The following is a 14,769-nucleotide window of genomic DNA, read 5'->3' on the forward strand; positions in this document are numbered from 1 at the left end:
TCTCAAAAAAGTAATATAATTAAATAAACATCTAAAACCTACTTCTTTATTATTATTACGAAAGGCAGAAATCCCATACCAATGAGAAGTTTCATATTATGATAGGCAGAACCCTTGTCTAAGTCTCATATGGAGTTTTCATCCATATGACTGCTTTGAATGAATTCCTTTGTGAGCTAGAGCCGTCTTTTAGAATTATACTCAGAGCAGCAATAATATTTGAGCTTTAATTCAAGCTCTGGTAGTAAAGCATTTAGTTCTTCAATCAAGTACCTGAAACTTGTTCTTGTTGAAATCATTCGTAAAGACTGCTGAGATTTCTCAGTACCCCATGTGTGATTATTGCCTCATCTATCACAGCTGAAATCACCTCTTAGGTTGGAAGGAGGTGAAGTGTTATGAATTGGATGTGGTACAAGAAGCAAATCTGAAGGCCTTTGTGTACACACATGTAAAGATTTTTAAAAATATAAAAACAGAGCTTTCTGATGATTTTCTTGTATTGTTCCAATTAAATGGAGACAAGGGCAACTGAATATTCAAGCGGTGTTTCTGTATTCAAGGATGATGTCAGCAGTGAAGATTTGCAGTATCCCTCTGCTTCGGTCTTGGCAACAAGTTCAAAGAGGAAGTCTGAGAATGAGAGCGAATCAGCTATGCATAATGTGGACAAGAAAATGGGCATGTCCCCATCCCTGGGTAATACTTTGGAGAACATTGTGGAACAGCTGGATGTTTTGACTCTAGTAAGTATGCAAGAACACATACCACTTGCAGTGGAAAATAACAATTTTATCAATGGTGAAAAGAACAGGAACTATGCTCATAAATCAGAATGGTGAAATTTGTAGGGTTATTTTGAATGGTTATATAGTCAAATGACTGCTCTATTTCTTGCTTTTCAGCAAATACTGATCGCGTGTGTTGTGTTTCCTAAAGTGAAAGCTTCCTGCTACATAGTCATAAAGATTATTAGTGTGTTTTTAACTGTAGAAGAAAAGAGTCACTATTTTTCACTAGTGAGACGTAATGTGGGTTTGCCAGAAGCCAGTTGTTGTGTTGATATTGTCAAATTCCAGCTTAAACAGTCATGCATTAGTAGGGGATGAACAAAGTAAATTGGCAACGTACCGTTAAATCCTTCTCCAAACTCAGTGCTCAAGATATTGGCTTAGGTAGGAATCCACGCAGTGGAATGATTCCAAGTGTCAGTGAAACAGCCCAAATGTTAGTCTCTGTCAGTAACTCTGAGTTGCTTGTTTGCAAAAGCACAGTACTTATTTTTAGCCATCCAAATTCAGACAGTTTATGTCTTAAAACACGACTCTATAGTCTGGAATGTATTAACATTAATCATTAATAGGAATGGTTGAGATTTTTTCTTCATTCTTCATATTTCTGAAGTAGTAAGTTTTGAAAAGTTTGGAGTCAAAGCATCAGCTGAAAATTATTTGTGAGGTTGGATTGGACAGAAACTGTCAGCCTGCGTCCAGGAACCTACCCTTCTTGAGGAAGACAATCTCATGGGGAATGCCTTTCAATATTGCTTTTTTCACGCTTCATTTATTTTTTATATCTTTAAAGTTAGGCTTTTGGAAGACGTCATTTGGGGGTCACCATTTATGGCTGTTTTTATACTGAGATATGGAGGCAGCTTTCACATAATATTTCTGAGCAGTTTTAATGGGCACATAAATATTGTACACACACGCACAGAGTTTTTCATGAAAACAATTTAAAACCTTTGGACAGTCTTCATAGATACAAATCCATCATTTTTAAATACAGCTGTAAACAATGGAATAGCTAGGGCAAAGCCATCTTTAGGATATTTTTTGTTGTTGTTGAGTTAAAATGATTTTTTTTTATGTTATTATGTTGCACACTTTTGTAATATTGTGCGAGTGATATAAAACCAAACTGAAGCTATTGCTACTGTCGTCCTCATGCAGACAATTTCAATCCTGGAACAACGGCTGACTTTGACTGAAGATAAACTGAAAGAATGCTTAGAAAATCAACAAAAAATTTTACTTCAGGGAAGACAGGAAGAATAAAAGACGAAAACGAACTGTATTGATTAATATGTTTTGTATTTTCACAAGGAAATAATAAATGTCGCTTCAGTGGATTCGACTATAAATGGAAAAAAAATTCCTTTTCTGTTCATTGATGTAATAAAAGCTGAAGAAAAATATATATGACATTTTAAACATTGGTTTAAAGCAAGTAGACGCTGTGGATATACATTTACTAAAGCTTAGCCCAGCCAATAGTAGTATTTTCTAAAATCATTCCCACTGAACATTTTTAGTTACAGGACTCTTATTTCAACCTAATAAGGTCTTTAGATTAAACAAGCCGTATGTTTTTACATGAAATACAATTACTGTGGAAGTGCACTATGCAGATTTTTCAACTCATGTAGGGGCTGTGAAAGTAATACTCATTGTACTAAGGCAATACCACTCTAGCAGCTAAATTAAACAAGGCTCAAATACCTCTATCTGCTAAAGTGACAGAAATTTTCTTTGTCTCTTATGGTCTGTCAGATATTTTACCAAAAGCTTGACTCTTGTAACCTCCTAAACATTTTAGTGATGACTGCAAGAAGATTTAGTGTAATAATTTCTAGTTACAAATAGAAAGTCCTGTAAATGTTGAAAGAATTACGGTATCTGTGTGAATTCAGATGCAAGACATGCAGAATTCATTTTTCATAAGAATTACTTCATATTTCTGAGGAATATATCTGAACCAAACACGCAGTGATTCGAGGTCTGTATCACAAATACAAAAGATCTCCATCCTCCAAGGACTTCCACAGGTGCTCAGTTTCTTGTGCTATGAATTCTCCTCATCACTTTGATTTAAACCATAATCATTAAAGACGTTGTGTGAGTCAGTTTGCCGTGTAAAATGAATTTTAGTTTTATTTGTAATAAAAATGCGATTTTTAGAAAGTCGTAATTGTAGATATTGTTGTTCAACAGAGAACATCTCTGTTTCTTTTTGTCAACCTTTTAAATTGCAATTGCAGAACACCTTTTGTGTATCCACAACCCAAAGTAGGTAGTCATCCTTTTCTGCAACTTCACATTTTATAGGTTGAAAAATAGGACACTTGAAATGGAGGGGGCATCTTAATCCAATTCTGCAACTGACTGTATATAGATAAAGCCCATTTCCCAAGCTGAGCCTCATTAACATCAATAGAATTCAGCTTAAGTACGGGGAGTACCATGCAAACACCATTGCAATTGGAGCTAACGTGATGAGCAGTCAAATATTCTTTTATATGTTATGTTTTCTCTTATAGTACACCTTTGGATAGCCAGAAGTCATCTGAGTTGATGAGAAGATGCTGAATTTTCCCAACAAGTGCTACTTATTTTCAGCTCCGTTTTAAATTGTGCTGTATATTGTGGAGAAGCAACTTACAAGATTTTCAGATACAACTATTTCTATGCAACATCCTATGCATTAGTGGAAGGATAGCCCCATATATTCCAGTGTATACAGCCTGACCTATGATTATGCAATTGTTTATAATGCAGAGTTATGTAAATACTGCCTTTTAGGTCAGATGTACTTTTGTTGTTTTGCATTTGGAAATATTCTTGTGGTCTTTGCCTTTTCTTGGTTTCATTACAAGACACAAAGCCACATAGCTGTTAAAAACTTGGGCTTATTTCTTGTTTTCTTATAATGGGCTATATATTTTTTTATTTCTAAATGAAAAGGGTGTTCTTTTTTTTTTTTTAAGCTTTTCAGGATTATTTATCAATAACATATGAAATTTTTTTAAATTTGTTTTTTAATAAAATCACTGCTTCTGTCTTCCCTTCTGCTTTAACTCTGCCTTCTTCCTTTTCAGTATGCGTGTAACGGGAGCATTTAATACTTACGTTTGTGAATCTGGTGAGTGAGCATAACATTTCCAAATTAACATCTGTTATTGTCATTCGATCAGGTAGTCTGCTGATACTGAAATGCTCAGAATGCCTGACACCTGGGACCATCTGTATGATTAGAAATGGCAGTTCAATAAAAGCATGGAGGTGTTTTCCTCAAGCTGTGAGTGCTGTCCTAAAATACAACCACTGCCAGCTAACACATTTTGGTTTTGTTTTTTAAAGGAACTTTGACATGGGCTATTAGCCTTTTTTCTTGATCCATATAACTTCAAGAAAGGCTACAGAATATAAAAACTTCCTTTCAAAGTAACTGAAGGAGCTGGTTAAACTCGGAAGCAAGTATTCTCAGTATTGCAAAGGTGACTGAATACCAATTCCAAAAAAATAACTGTCGTGTCTGAACGGCATGCTTCAAAGTGCAGTAGGTCCCTGATGTTTGTGAGTGAAGTGAGAGCATGGCAGAACAAATAGCCCTGCCTGAATCCCTGGAAGATTTGCCAGGGGAGCAGAACTGCAAGTTTGTAAAGTTTCAAAGTGTTAGGAAGTAGCTTAGAAACTCAGATGATTCTGCAGAGATTTCCAGTCAAAGCAAAAATGCTTTGTGCGAATTGAAAGAAATGCTGTTGGCTGCTGCTGTGTCTTGAGTTTCATCTGTAATCCCAATCAAAGTTTAGTCATTAATTTTAATGGAGTTACTATCCTTAGCATTGTGTACAACATGATACTGAAGCAATCATGGTATTGAGGTTTCTTTTACATTAGATAGTCCTGTGTGATCTCTTGAAATGTGCATAGAGGTACCGGACTCTTGTCATGGGGCAGGCACCAAGTGTCTCATACTGCAACATAGGCTTGAAAGGCACTACTTCTACTGATATGAATGTACAAGTTTTCCAATACCTGGGCAAAACCAGGCTGGGACATTAGTCTGTGCCAGTAATCACTTGTGCCTTATGGACCAACATGACAACTCAAACTCTATTCTGGATTTTCTTTCACTCTCTTTCTTTCTTTCTTTCTATTTTTCTTTCTTCTTTTCTTTCTTTTCTTTTCTTTTCTTTTCTTTTCTTTTCTTTTCTTTTCTTTTCTTTTCTTTTCTTTTCTTTTCTTTTCTTTTCTTTTCTTTTCTTTTCTTTTCTTTTCTTTTCTTTTCTTTTCTTTTCTTTTCTTTTCTCTTCTCTTCTCTTCTCTTCTCTTCTCTTCTCTTCTCTTCTCTTCTCTTCTCTTCTCTTCTCTTCTCTTCTCTTCTCTTCTCTTCTCTTCTCTTCTCTTCTCTTCTTTTCTTTTCTTTTCTTTTCTTTTCTTTTCTTTTCTTTTCTTTTCTTTTCTTTTCTTTTCTTTTCCTTTCCTTTCTTTCTTTTCTTTCTTTTGTTTCTTTTCTTCTTTCTATTTTATTTTATTTTATTTTATTTTATTTTATTTTATTTTATTTTATTTTATTTTTTATTTTATTTTTAGTCCATACCTCTACCTCCTCCAAAAACTCCACTATTTACCTTTTCTTTTGGCTGCCATGTCTTTTATCACCCTGGTGTTTGGAAAACCAGTTCCTGGAGGCGAACGTATCAGAACAACTCCCTGTCTTGTTTATTGCTTTTATTCATGTAAGATAGCAATTCACTGTTTGTTTCATTCTCACAACCATTCTCATGAGAAATTCAAACTACAGGCTTACACTCTGATTAAACTTATCTTCTGGGTGGAAAAAATCTTAGTAGATGCATTTCTCCCAGCCATTTCCCTGTGTAGATCCCTGCAGCATGAGTTATTCCAGAAATGCAGATTGCCATCTTTATTTGAATAATTAAGTGTGCTGTACTATTTTTAAGGTAAACAGTTATGTTTTTTCTTCCTAGAAGTCTTTTTGCAGGGTTGATGAGTTATTTTAGTTGCTGTGTTGCAGCACAGAAACACTGAATGAGAGTAGCTGGGATCAGAATGTATTTCCAAGGACATAGCTTTATGTAACCTGTTTACCCTGTAAGACTTGTAAAAATCAGAAATTCTCTACTCTCTGCCCCAAACAATTAATGAATATGTATGTTCACATTGGATCCAGGAACAGTATGTTTTTGTCAGAGTGCCCCCTCAGGGACTTTTGCACGCTTCGGATGCATAATACAATTGAAGCCGTTTCTTTGTGAGAAAATAGGTTAATAACTTGCCAAAAGGCAGATGTTAATTGGAAAAAGTGCAGACAAGTCCTTTTCTTTACAGCGTGTATGGATTGTGTTTGTTATGACTTGCATCCAAGAACAGGTGCAATTTCAATTGACTCAGCTAACAGGATGTGCTGAGTGCAATCCTCTCCAATTTTACTATAAATTTTAAATCCAGCGGAAAAATATAGTTTCTAAACTAGGCAGTGAGTGGTAAGCTGCATCTTGTACCTGTGTTACAAAACCTATTCACAATTTATTATTGACTGTGGACTTAGGCATCTTAGTAGCACAAAAATAATGCCCTCGTTTATTCATCAGTGCTGAAGGATTTTACTGGTGGGGAATGTTACAAGACTGAATTTGTCTTCCCTTCCAAAATGTTCATTTCCTAAAGAGAGTCAGCAGTTCTAGATGAGGTCTATCGAGCATTGTTGTCAGTGGCCTTAAAGCAGAAAAAACCTTTCTTTAATGTCACTAATTCATTTCCTGCCACAGAGCTACACAACAGTTAGAGCTCTTTACCCTGCCCCATCATTTTCCCTGTCTTAAAAAGCAAAAAAAAAATGAATAAAACAAATGAAAGGACACACACGCAAGAAAACAATACAAAAACATCTGGCTGTAGCAGGTCAGAAGAGCTAGTTTGATACTTAATCATTCAGTTCCATGGGACTCTTGGGATTGCTTGGCTATTCATACGAGTCCACCGAGGCAAGGATTTTGGTTTGGAGCCATGTCCCCAATGCAACCTCATCCTTGAAAAGTCACTCACCTAAGGCATGCTGGCTGTGAAATGGGATGGCTGCCCAGGAAGCAGCTGACTCAGCTTCACCTGGAGTACTCCACAGCCTCACAATCAAAGCTCTTTTCTGTGGTGAAGCAACACTGGCTAGGACCTCTACTCCAAAGCCACCCACATTAGGACTGTTCAGTTGGATTTCCAATCAATAAGGAACGCTGCCGGTAGAAGGGATTGTGCCTGTTTTTAGGAAGTCTTGATCCTGGTCCTTTTTCATACCAGGCCGAATCTTCTTGACATCTTTTGAGATGCTGACTGGATCGAGACCTATGGTCCAGACCAGGCAGTGACACCGAGTCCAGGAGTCCTAGGGGAGTGTCAGCATTAGTGGTGATACTGGCCCTGCTGGTGGTGAGGTCGCACAACTTTCGCATGCCCATAGCTGGACATGAGCATCAGCAGACTTGATGCACTTGCAGAAACAGGAGTGCGCTGGGGAGAAAAGCTGAGGCTCTCAAGGCCATCTAAATATAGGATTCCGTGACTCAGAATAGTGGTTAGATTTGTAAGTCCCTGTACAGCTTGAGCCCCTGCAGAGCAGGATAAAACGGAGGAGCCTAACTTCTCTTCAAAGCTGCTGAAGGGAAAGCAATTGCCAGAAGACAAGAAGAAAAGGCATCCATTAGGCTTCTTTTTCATCCTTTTGTGCTTTGTACTGCAATGAAACAGTACCTCTCTCTCAAGTTTTTGCCTCCTTCCAGTCCCCAGAGGAAATCCCTGCTCCTTTTAGAGAAAGAAAACACCAGGGTGGAGGGAAAGTAGCAGGATCTCTCTGCTGCAGGATTTCACTTGAAGCTTTTTCTGGCCACAGTGACGGCTTACGGTGCTTATTGCAGCATCAGTATTGAACGTCAGCTCCATCCTAAGATTAACCATCAGAAGCACAGCGTGTTGGCTGCTGCTCATTGGGACTTCCTGAGCAAGTGTCATAGGACAGAAGACTGGGAAGCTCAAAGTGGTAAAATCCTGTCTGATTTATTTTAAGAAGGAGTCGGGTGAGCCATGGACAAAGGGCCTTGCTGCCTCATGCTGCCTTCGTGGTTCAGGTCTCTCAAAATGAAACATTTAAGATGCAATACACTTGGGTGGCAAAAAGGACAGAACGCTCCTGGCAGCAATTCTTCCTCATGAGAGCACTTGTCTAACATTTTTTAATCATTCTTTTTTTAATTATTTTCTCCCTGTGATACATGTTGGGTGCACAAAAACCAGGACATACTGCTAAAACCTACAAAGTGCAACTTGTAAGGGAGAGAAGAGACGGTGGTGGTATCCGGCTGTGAGCAGGCTCTCTACTGATTACTGTGTTAATTCTGGTGATTACAAACAGAATCACACTGTGCCTAACATGTAATGCTAGTGCAAAAGCAGGGCTTAGTCTGTAAGGCTTGAAAATTCCTGTACTTCACAAGACTAACCTCTAAGAGAATTTTTTGGAGTGTAATAAGTGTAATAACCATTAACTTTTCAGTTTAGAAGTGAGTGAAATCAGGCAAAGCATTGTAGGTCATAATGTTTAATTGTATGTAACAATACTGAGTTTCAGGCTGCACCAATGCCTCTGTACCACTTCACTGCTGTAACACTGCGAGCTTTTGTGCAGCTTCTGCAATCTATTCAGTATTGACCCAACCTATAAATAGCCACATTATCGAGAGACCGCAAGAGCTTTGTTAGTGAAGTTGTGGCAGTGCTGATCCCAAAGAGCTGAACCAAGTGGGTGACACCAAGCCTGAAGCTTTTGCTGCATAGCCAAGCCAATGTCGCTGCAGCCGTCCTCCCTGTCATAGAATCACATAATGCTTTGAGTTGGAAGGGGCGTTAGAGAGCTCTAATTCCACTGCTGTGGGAAGGGACACCTCCCACCAGATCAGACTGCCCAGAACCCCATCCAACCTGGCCACTTCCAGGCATGGGTCACCCACAACTTTTCTGGACAAGCCTCACCAACCTCTGAGTAAAGAACTTCCTCCTAACATTTAACCTAAATCTCCCCTCTTGTAGTTTAAACCCACCCCCCTAGCCGTGACCGGTTGCGGTGCCACTGGGTTTCTAAGCAGACGGTGCTCAGCAGCCCAACAGAGCCCGGATGCTGCCAGGGTGGGTGCCCGGGGCAGGGGCCGTGGGACATCCTGCAGGGCGCTGGGCCGGGGAATGACTCATCGGCCCAAAGTCACACGCGGGCGGCAGTGCTGTCCTGACTCAATAGGAAAGGCTCTGGCTGAAATCAGTGGGACTTCTCTCACGCTCAACACGCTGAAAATGTCTCAATCTCGTATGCTGTATTCACGCAACGGAGGGAAAGAGGAAGGTTGAGGAGAAAGCAGTGGCTGATTTCTCCTGAAGGTAGACAGAAAACAAATGTAGCTGTGAAAACCTGACTTTCTGATTCATGTCAAGGTTTTGTTGCACAGCTTTCTGAAATACAGCCTCTCGGGTCAAGCCCTGGAATTCAGGTAAATGAAGAGCGAGTAGGGCCCGGTGCCAGGTTTGCACACACTGCAGCCTCAGAATGATGCTCAGTCTGAGGAGATTCTAAAATGAGAGAGGTCTACAGTGTCACTCAAAACTGTAAGAGAGGAAATATCACTCCTTTTGTCCTTCTTTTCCCCTTCTAGAAAGAAAAATGCTTTCAGCCATTCAGCTATTCTAAGCTGTGTATATGTTGTCCGCATTTCTCTAAATGATCAAGTTAATCATTTCAAAGGGAGAGTTATACCCTTGTTACATAACCTGAGTACTGGGGAGGGAATTACCATGTTTTTCTGTGTAATGGATTTGGGAGGAATGGGGAACAATACAAAGCTAGCAATCTGCACTATTTGAAAAATGCTGTTTGGCATGAAAGAAATTATGGATGCAGTAACATCTCCCTATTCTCACCCAGTGTCTCACAGTTCCGTTTATGTTTGTTTAAGTTTGTGCAATAACAAAGCTGAGCCTTCAGCCCTCACTGTGAAAACAAAACCAGACTGAAACGCCCGAGGTCAGATTTCTTAAGATTTGTTCCACACAAAGAGTCGCTGATAAAAATATATATAATTAGGCTCATTAGCATTAGCCATCGCACACCCACTTTCTTTTTATTTATTAGTGGAGGAAGAGCAACGCCATAACAAACAGTGCTGAGAGATTTCCAGCAGGACAGGTTTTTGTCAGAGGATGATGACTTGTCGTCAGCAGAATATTTTGCAGAAGCACATCTGTTTGGGTGAACTTCCGCTGCATCCCAGGCAGGTTTCCATCACTGTCCTGCCTGACTTCCTGCCAGCCTGCCTGGCTTCTCTCCAGGCTCTGCGGCTCCAGGACGGCTCGAGACTCAACCTGGGATTCTTTCTGGTTCCTTGTTTTTGGTTTTTTTTATTCTTTTCCTCTCTTTTGAAATTAGGGGGAAAAGGTCTTGGAAGAAATATAAACCAGCCCTGCCTGCCTTTTTCCAATTGCTCAGAATTAGTTTTGTGTTTTTTGTTGTTTTTTTTTTTTTAATAATGATGACATCACACAGCACATCTTGATTTGTTACGTGGGAGAGCCACAATAGCTTCCCTCCCTGATGGAGGTTAAGCTGCCCCGGAAGTGAAATAGTTTTCACGCCGTGTTGAGCTTCGTTTCTGAGCTGTTCTGGAGAACTTTTGCCAGTATCATCTCCTCCTCCCTGTTTCTGAAACACTCAGTTGCATCATGGTCTCTCTGAAGCAACAGTGCCCTTCAGCACTGTCTCCTTCACTTGCTTCTCCCAGCCCAGTCTCTGGCACAGAGGCCGCATCTAACCCTTATTTGACTTCTGGACACTTGCAGCTTCTGCTCCATTTTGTCACAGTCAGGGATACTTCCTTATACTTCAGCCTGCACTCCTTACATGGTTGTTTTGGGTTTTTATTTACGGTAGGGTAAATAGATGAAGCAAATTCTCTTCCACCTCTGGGCTCAGGTTACAGGCAGTTTGCTTTAGCTGCTTTTGTACCCCAGGCTCAACGCTTCTTTCTATCAAGCTCCTATTGTCTTTCTTGTTTCCCTCAAGACCGCGAGTTTCATCAGTGTCTGTGTACTTGGGTTAACATGGCTTTGAAAAGCAGCTGACTAAGAAGAAGCATTTGGTCAAAACTGAGAAGATCTCAGTGTGCCACAGTGCAATTTTCAAGGTGACGCTGTGAGCTCTGCCAGACCCCAGAACCTCTACAGGAAAAGCTCAAAGTGTTAGGGCTGTGAGTGGAAGAGGCAAAGCCAACAGACGCTGAATGTGGCCAGAGATAGGGAGAAGACAAATGTGAACCCCATTCTGCTGTTGTACCACCTCTGATAATTAGGTTGAATGGTATTCCCAAGGCACCCACAGCCTCTGCCTCCTTCTGCACAAACGTTTTGTCTCTTCCCATATTGTCTGGCCTGCTGTAGCCTGTTGCCTCCTTGCTTATCTCTTCCTCTCTCTGTTTTCACCCTCTCTTCTCTCCCATCCTTTTCCTTTAAAACAATATTTTGCAGCCACAATTAGCACATTTGGCTGAAGTCTCACTGGGCATACCAGGAACTTTTCCAGATCGCTCATGGGTGGAGTTTCCCAAAAGCATCAGTTTGGTATTAGTCTTGTACAAACAATGGGCCTGTCAAACTGAGCAGCATGAAGCCTCAGAATCTGCCTCCCTGCAGATCCCCACTTCTGCTGTGGATCACCTCGCACAGCACAGACACTCAGCAAGAAGTAACCACGAAGGAGCACAACCACAGCACAGGGGAGATGGATCTGGCTCCAACTCTCTCTTATCTCTCAGTGTCCTCACACTGCTTGGTAGCTGTCCATTCAAGTGGCTGGGAAGAAGCCACGGCTGCTGACACAGTTAAAAATGCAGGCACAGTTTCAAAGTTGTGTGTAAATTACCCAGCTCATTTTTGCCAGCTGTCTTGGGATAATGAGATGTATAATAATGACACTGAGAACAGCCGCTATGGGACAGAGCTTGCATCACTACATTGTCTGCAAGAGGATTTTAAGTAAATATTGCAGTTTATACAGAACTAGTATGGCTTGACATTGAGAATTAGCCCATTTGGGAGCCTGACTCCTGGTTAATAAAACAGTAGGGAAGAACTCCTACAATAAACTTAAACCACAGACTGGGTGGTAGCCATCACTTCCTCTTTTTGTAAGATGCTGTTCCCACAGATTTCTTGAACTTTAACTGCCTTAAGTTAATTTTCCACTCTTGGCACACATTTCAGGATGAAATTTTCAGGAATTTTTCAGCTTTCTCAGAGAACAACACCCTTTGGATCTTTCCTAGAGATTTTTATCATCAAAAATACTATGAAAATTTGGATGGGATTGAACTGGTGCTGAAGAAAGCCACTTGCAAGGCTCACTGAAAGCCATTGGCGAGGATGGCCCGGGTCAGACAGAAAGCAGACAGAGCAGAACAGAGGCTGGCTCTGTGCAAAGACAGAGTGGGGCAAGGACATAGAAGAGATCTGAGCACTGAAAAGCACAAGAGGATGCTATGAGATACTGAGGAGTTAGAAGCAGAGCCAAGGAGATTTGTAGCGCTGGGAGAAGCTTGGGGCTAATGGAAGAACTGGTTCTGGCCATGATAGCCTATTTCCTACCAGTTTGTAGTGTAACCTCTTGCTTGACTGTCAAACAGCTGCTTTGGTGCTCACTCCTGCTACTCGTTTTCCCTGTGGTGTGAGTATGGGTGGAAGATAACACTGCTACAGCTCTTGGGTGTTGCGCTTGCTCAAGAGGCAAAGTCAGCATGGTGAACCTAAAAGCACAGAGAAAATATGTACAAAGAAAACTATCTGGAACTGTATGCTAAAATAGTGTTACTAAGGCAGCTCTGGAGGACTGGATTTTATCTCTGCATCTGTATCATCAACCTGGCAGCTGTACTCTGTGTAGGAAGCAGTGGGTTGGAGGTGTGAAAAGGATGGTAAGGAGGGGGATGTGAAACCCAAAACCTGGAGACTGTGAAGTTATAAGCAAGTGTTTGGGATCTTTGGTTGAGATCCCAGAGATGCTACAAAGGAGAAAACAGAATTTGAAGCAAGGCTCGAATACTGAAAAGCAGTGCTGTGATTATAGGACCAGTCAATAGCTTTTATGTCAACAGAAGTATGAAGAGGAGTGGAAAGGATCTTTGGAGGAAAATAATAAGTTCTGCATTGGAAATGTGAAAAATAGAAATGTGAAAAGCTGCAGATGAGGTATCAGGGCACATTGCCTGCTATCTTGCCTGAGAAAAAGGTTCCGCTCTCTGTCTAACTGTGGCTTTATGAACCATAGACAATGTTTATCCGCTGCTCTTCCTATTCGATTTATAATGGTGAGTGCATCCTTTTGCATTTTTTTAAATCAATTTGATGCCTGCAAATTGATTTGCCATGTGAGCATCCTCTCCCGCTCTCAATCCGCTCAGCCTCTAATGAGCAGCCCATGCTGCCTTCCACTCACACGCTTATGGCCCCTCTGGCTCCAAGGCATTTTCCAGTCTCGCAAGCATCCTGCAGCACTTTAGCCTCACCCTCTTCTTCCAGCATCAGTTGGCATCACCTCAGCTTTTGTCCCTGCTGCTTCAACCTGCTTCTCCAGCCTACTGAAGGCCTCTGGTCCCACCAACCTGCAAGGCTGGGTGCACTCCTCACACATGGCATGCTCCAGGCCTAGCAAAGGCAGTGAGCTCAGCACTGGCTGCAGTGTGGGCCTGAGTGAATCGCTTTCCTGCCAAGCCCAGCACTTCCACTTCAGCCTGCACCCAGCTTCCCAGTCTCAGAACCCTCTGTGTGAGGTGCAGTGCATGGGGGCTCCCCTTTCCACCCCCCCACCAGCCCACGTGGGATCCATCATGTGGTTGGGAGCAGTACATTCAGGTGGAAGCCTGAGTGAAGGTGAAGGAAACCCGCTCAGTGAACTGGAAACTCCCACACTGTGTTGTCAAACATGCTTGTTCACTGATGTGTAAAAGGGAAGCTGAGGAGAAATGAATTTGAATGCCTTTTAGTTGGGATCATGGGCATATGGTGATGGTGCCATTTGTTTTCCTCTTCCTGCTCTGCAGTGGGGCTTTTAAGACCTTCACACATTTGCCTTTATCTGTCGTGTCAAAAGGGGAGGCAGCAAGAGGCATTTTTTCTCCCCTTCTGCGAGGCCGTGCTCACAGCCTCTCACTTCACTCTGCACTTTACCAAAGGAGCAGTCCTGATTTTTAGAACAAGCACAGACAGATTGCTGAAGTGGATTAAGCAGCTCCAATTTACTTTTATTAAACTTCTCAGCTGCTCCTGGGAGGACTTCTGCTATTTTTCAACAGCAGAAGGGGATGGATTTGAGGGAAGAGGGTGGACATGATGTCCACAGTGCCACACACACACAATTCACTGGCAGCTGGATGGTTAGGGTTTATTGTTATGGCAGTATATTTAGTGTTTTGTAAAAAGCTACTTAGGGAGCTGCTTCCCTTGTTGTACAGCAGTTTGTTAGCTGGAAGATCCAGACATGAGCCTTTAATTATGCCTAGCATCTCCGCAAAAGCAATTTCATATCTCTTCCCTACCTCATACAGCATCTTGGGATGCTCTGCAATTGAATGTGAGCAAGCTATTGTTTAACATGACTTTAAATCATCACAGAAGTGTTCTGTAGCAACAACCGGGAAAGCCTGCTCCCATCTGCCCTGCTCATTTCTCACAGTCACTCTGGGAATGGAGGCCAATAATCACAGAAATTTTGCTTAAAGGTTAAGCAGAGAGGAGTGTATCTTCATATGCCATGCGAGCTAATTACAGGTGAATATGCGGCTCAGAAACACTTCAAGAGGAAAGTAGACTGATATTTAGCATCTCCCCTAGCCCTCATTCAAGCATCTTTCTAGTCACTTTCCAATGCAGTGTATTTATTTTC

At 41.3% G+C, this 14,769-nt stretch overlaps 1 protein-coding gene across 1 annotated transcript in view; it reads left to right on the forward strand.

Moving 5' to 3' along the window:
• The window catches only part of POC1B (POC1 centriolar protein B), a 44,759-nt gene extending 41,031 nt beyond the window's left edge, over positions 1 to 3,728 (forward strand). Inside the window, exons 11-12 of the mRNA XM_065743201.1 lie at positions 564 to 746; positions 1,953 to 3,728. Coding sequence (XP_065599273.1) covers positions 564 to 746; positions 1,953 to 2,057 — 288 coding nt within the window. The 3' untranslated portion in view covers positions 2,058 to 3,728. The remainder of the gene's footprint in view (positions 1 to 563; positions 747 to 1,952) is intronic.
• The last annotated feature ends 11,041 nt before the right edge of the window (positions 3,729 to 14,769 follow it).

Source organism: Cyrtonyx montezumae, unplaced genomic scaffold (assembly GCF_038088225.1).
Source record: "Cyrtonyx montezumae isolate F1298 unplaced genomic scaffold, pur_monq_1.0 scaffold_3, whole genome shotgun sequence".
Classification (NCBI taxonomy): domain Eukaryota; kingdom Metazoa; phylum Chordata; class Aves; order Galliformes; family Odontophoridae; genus Cyrtonyx; species Cyrtonyx montezumae.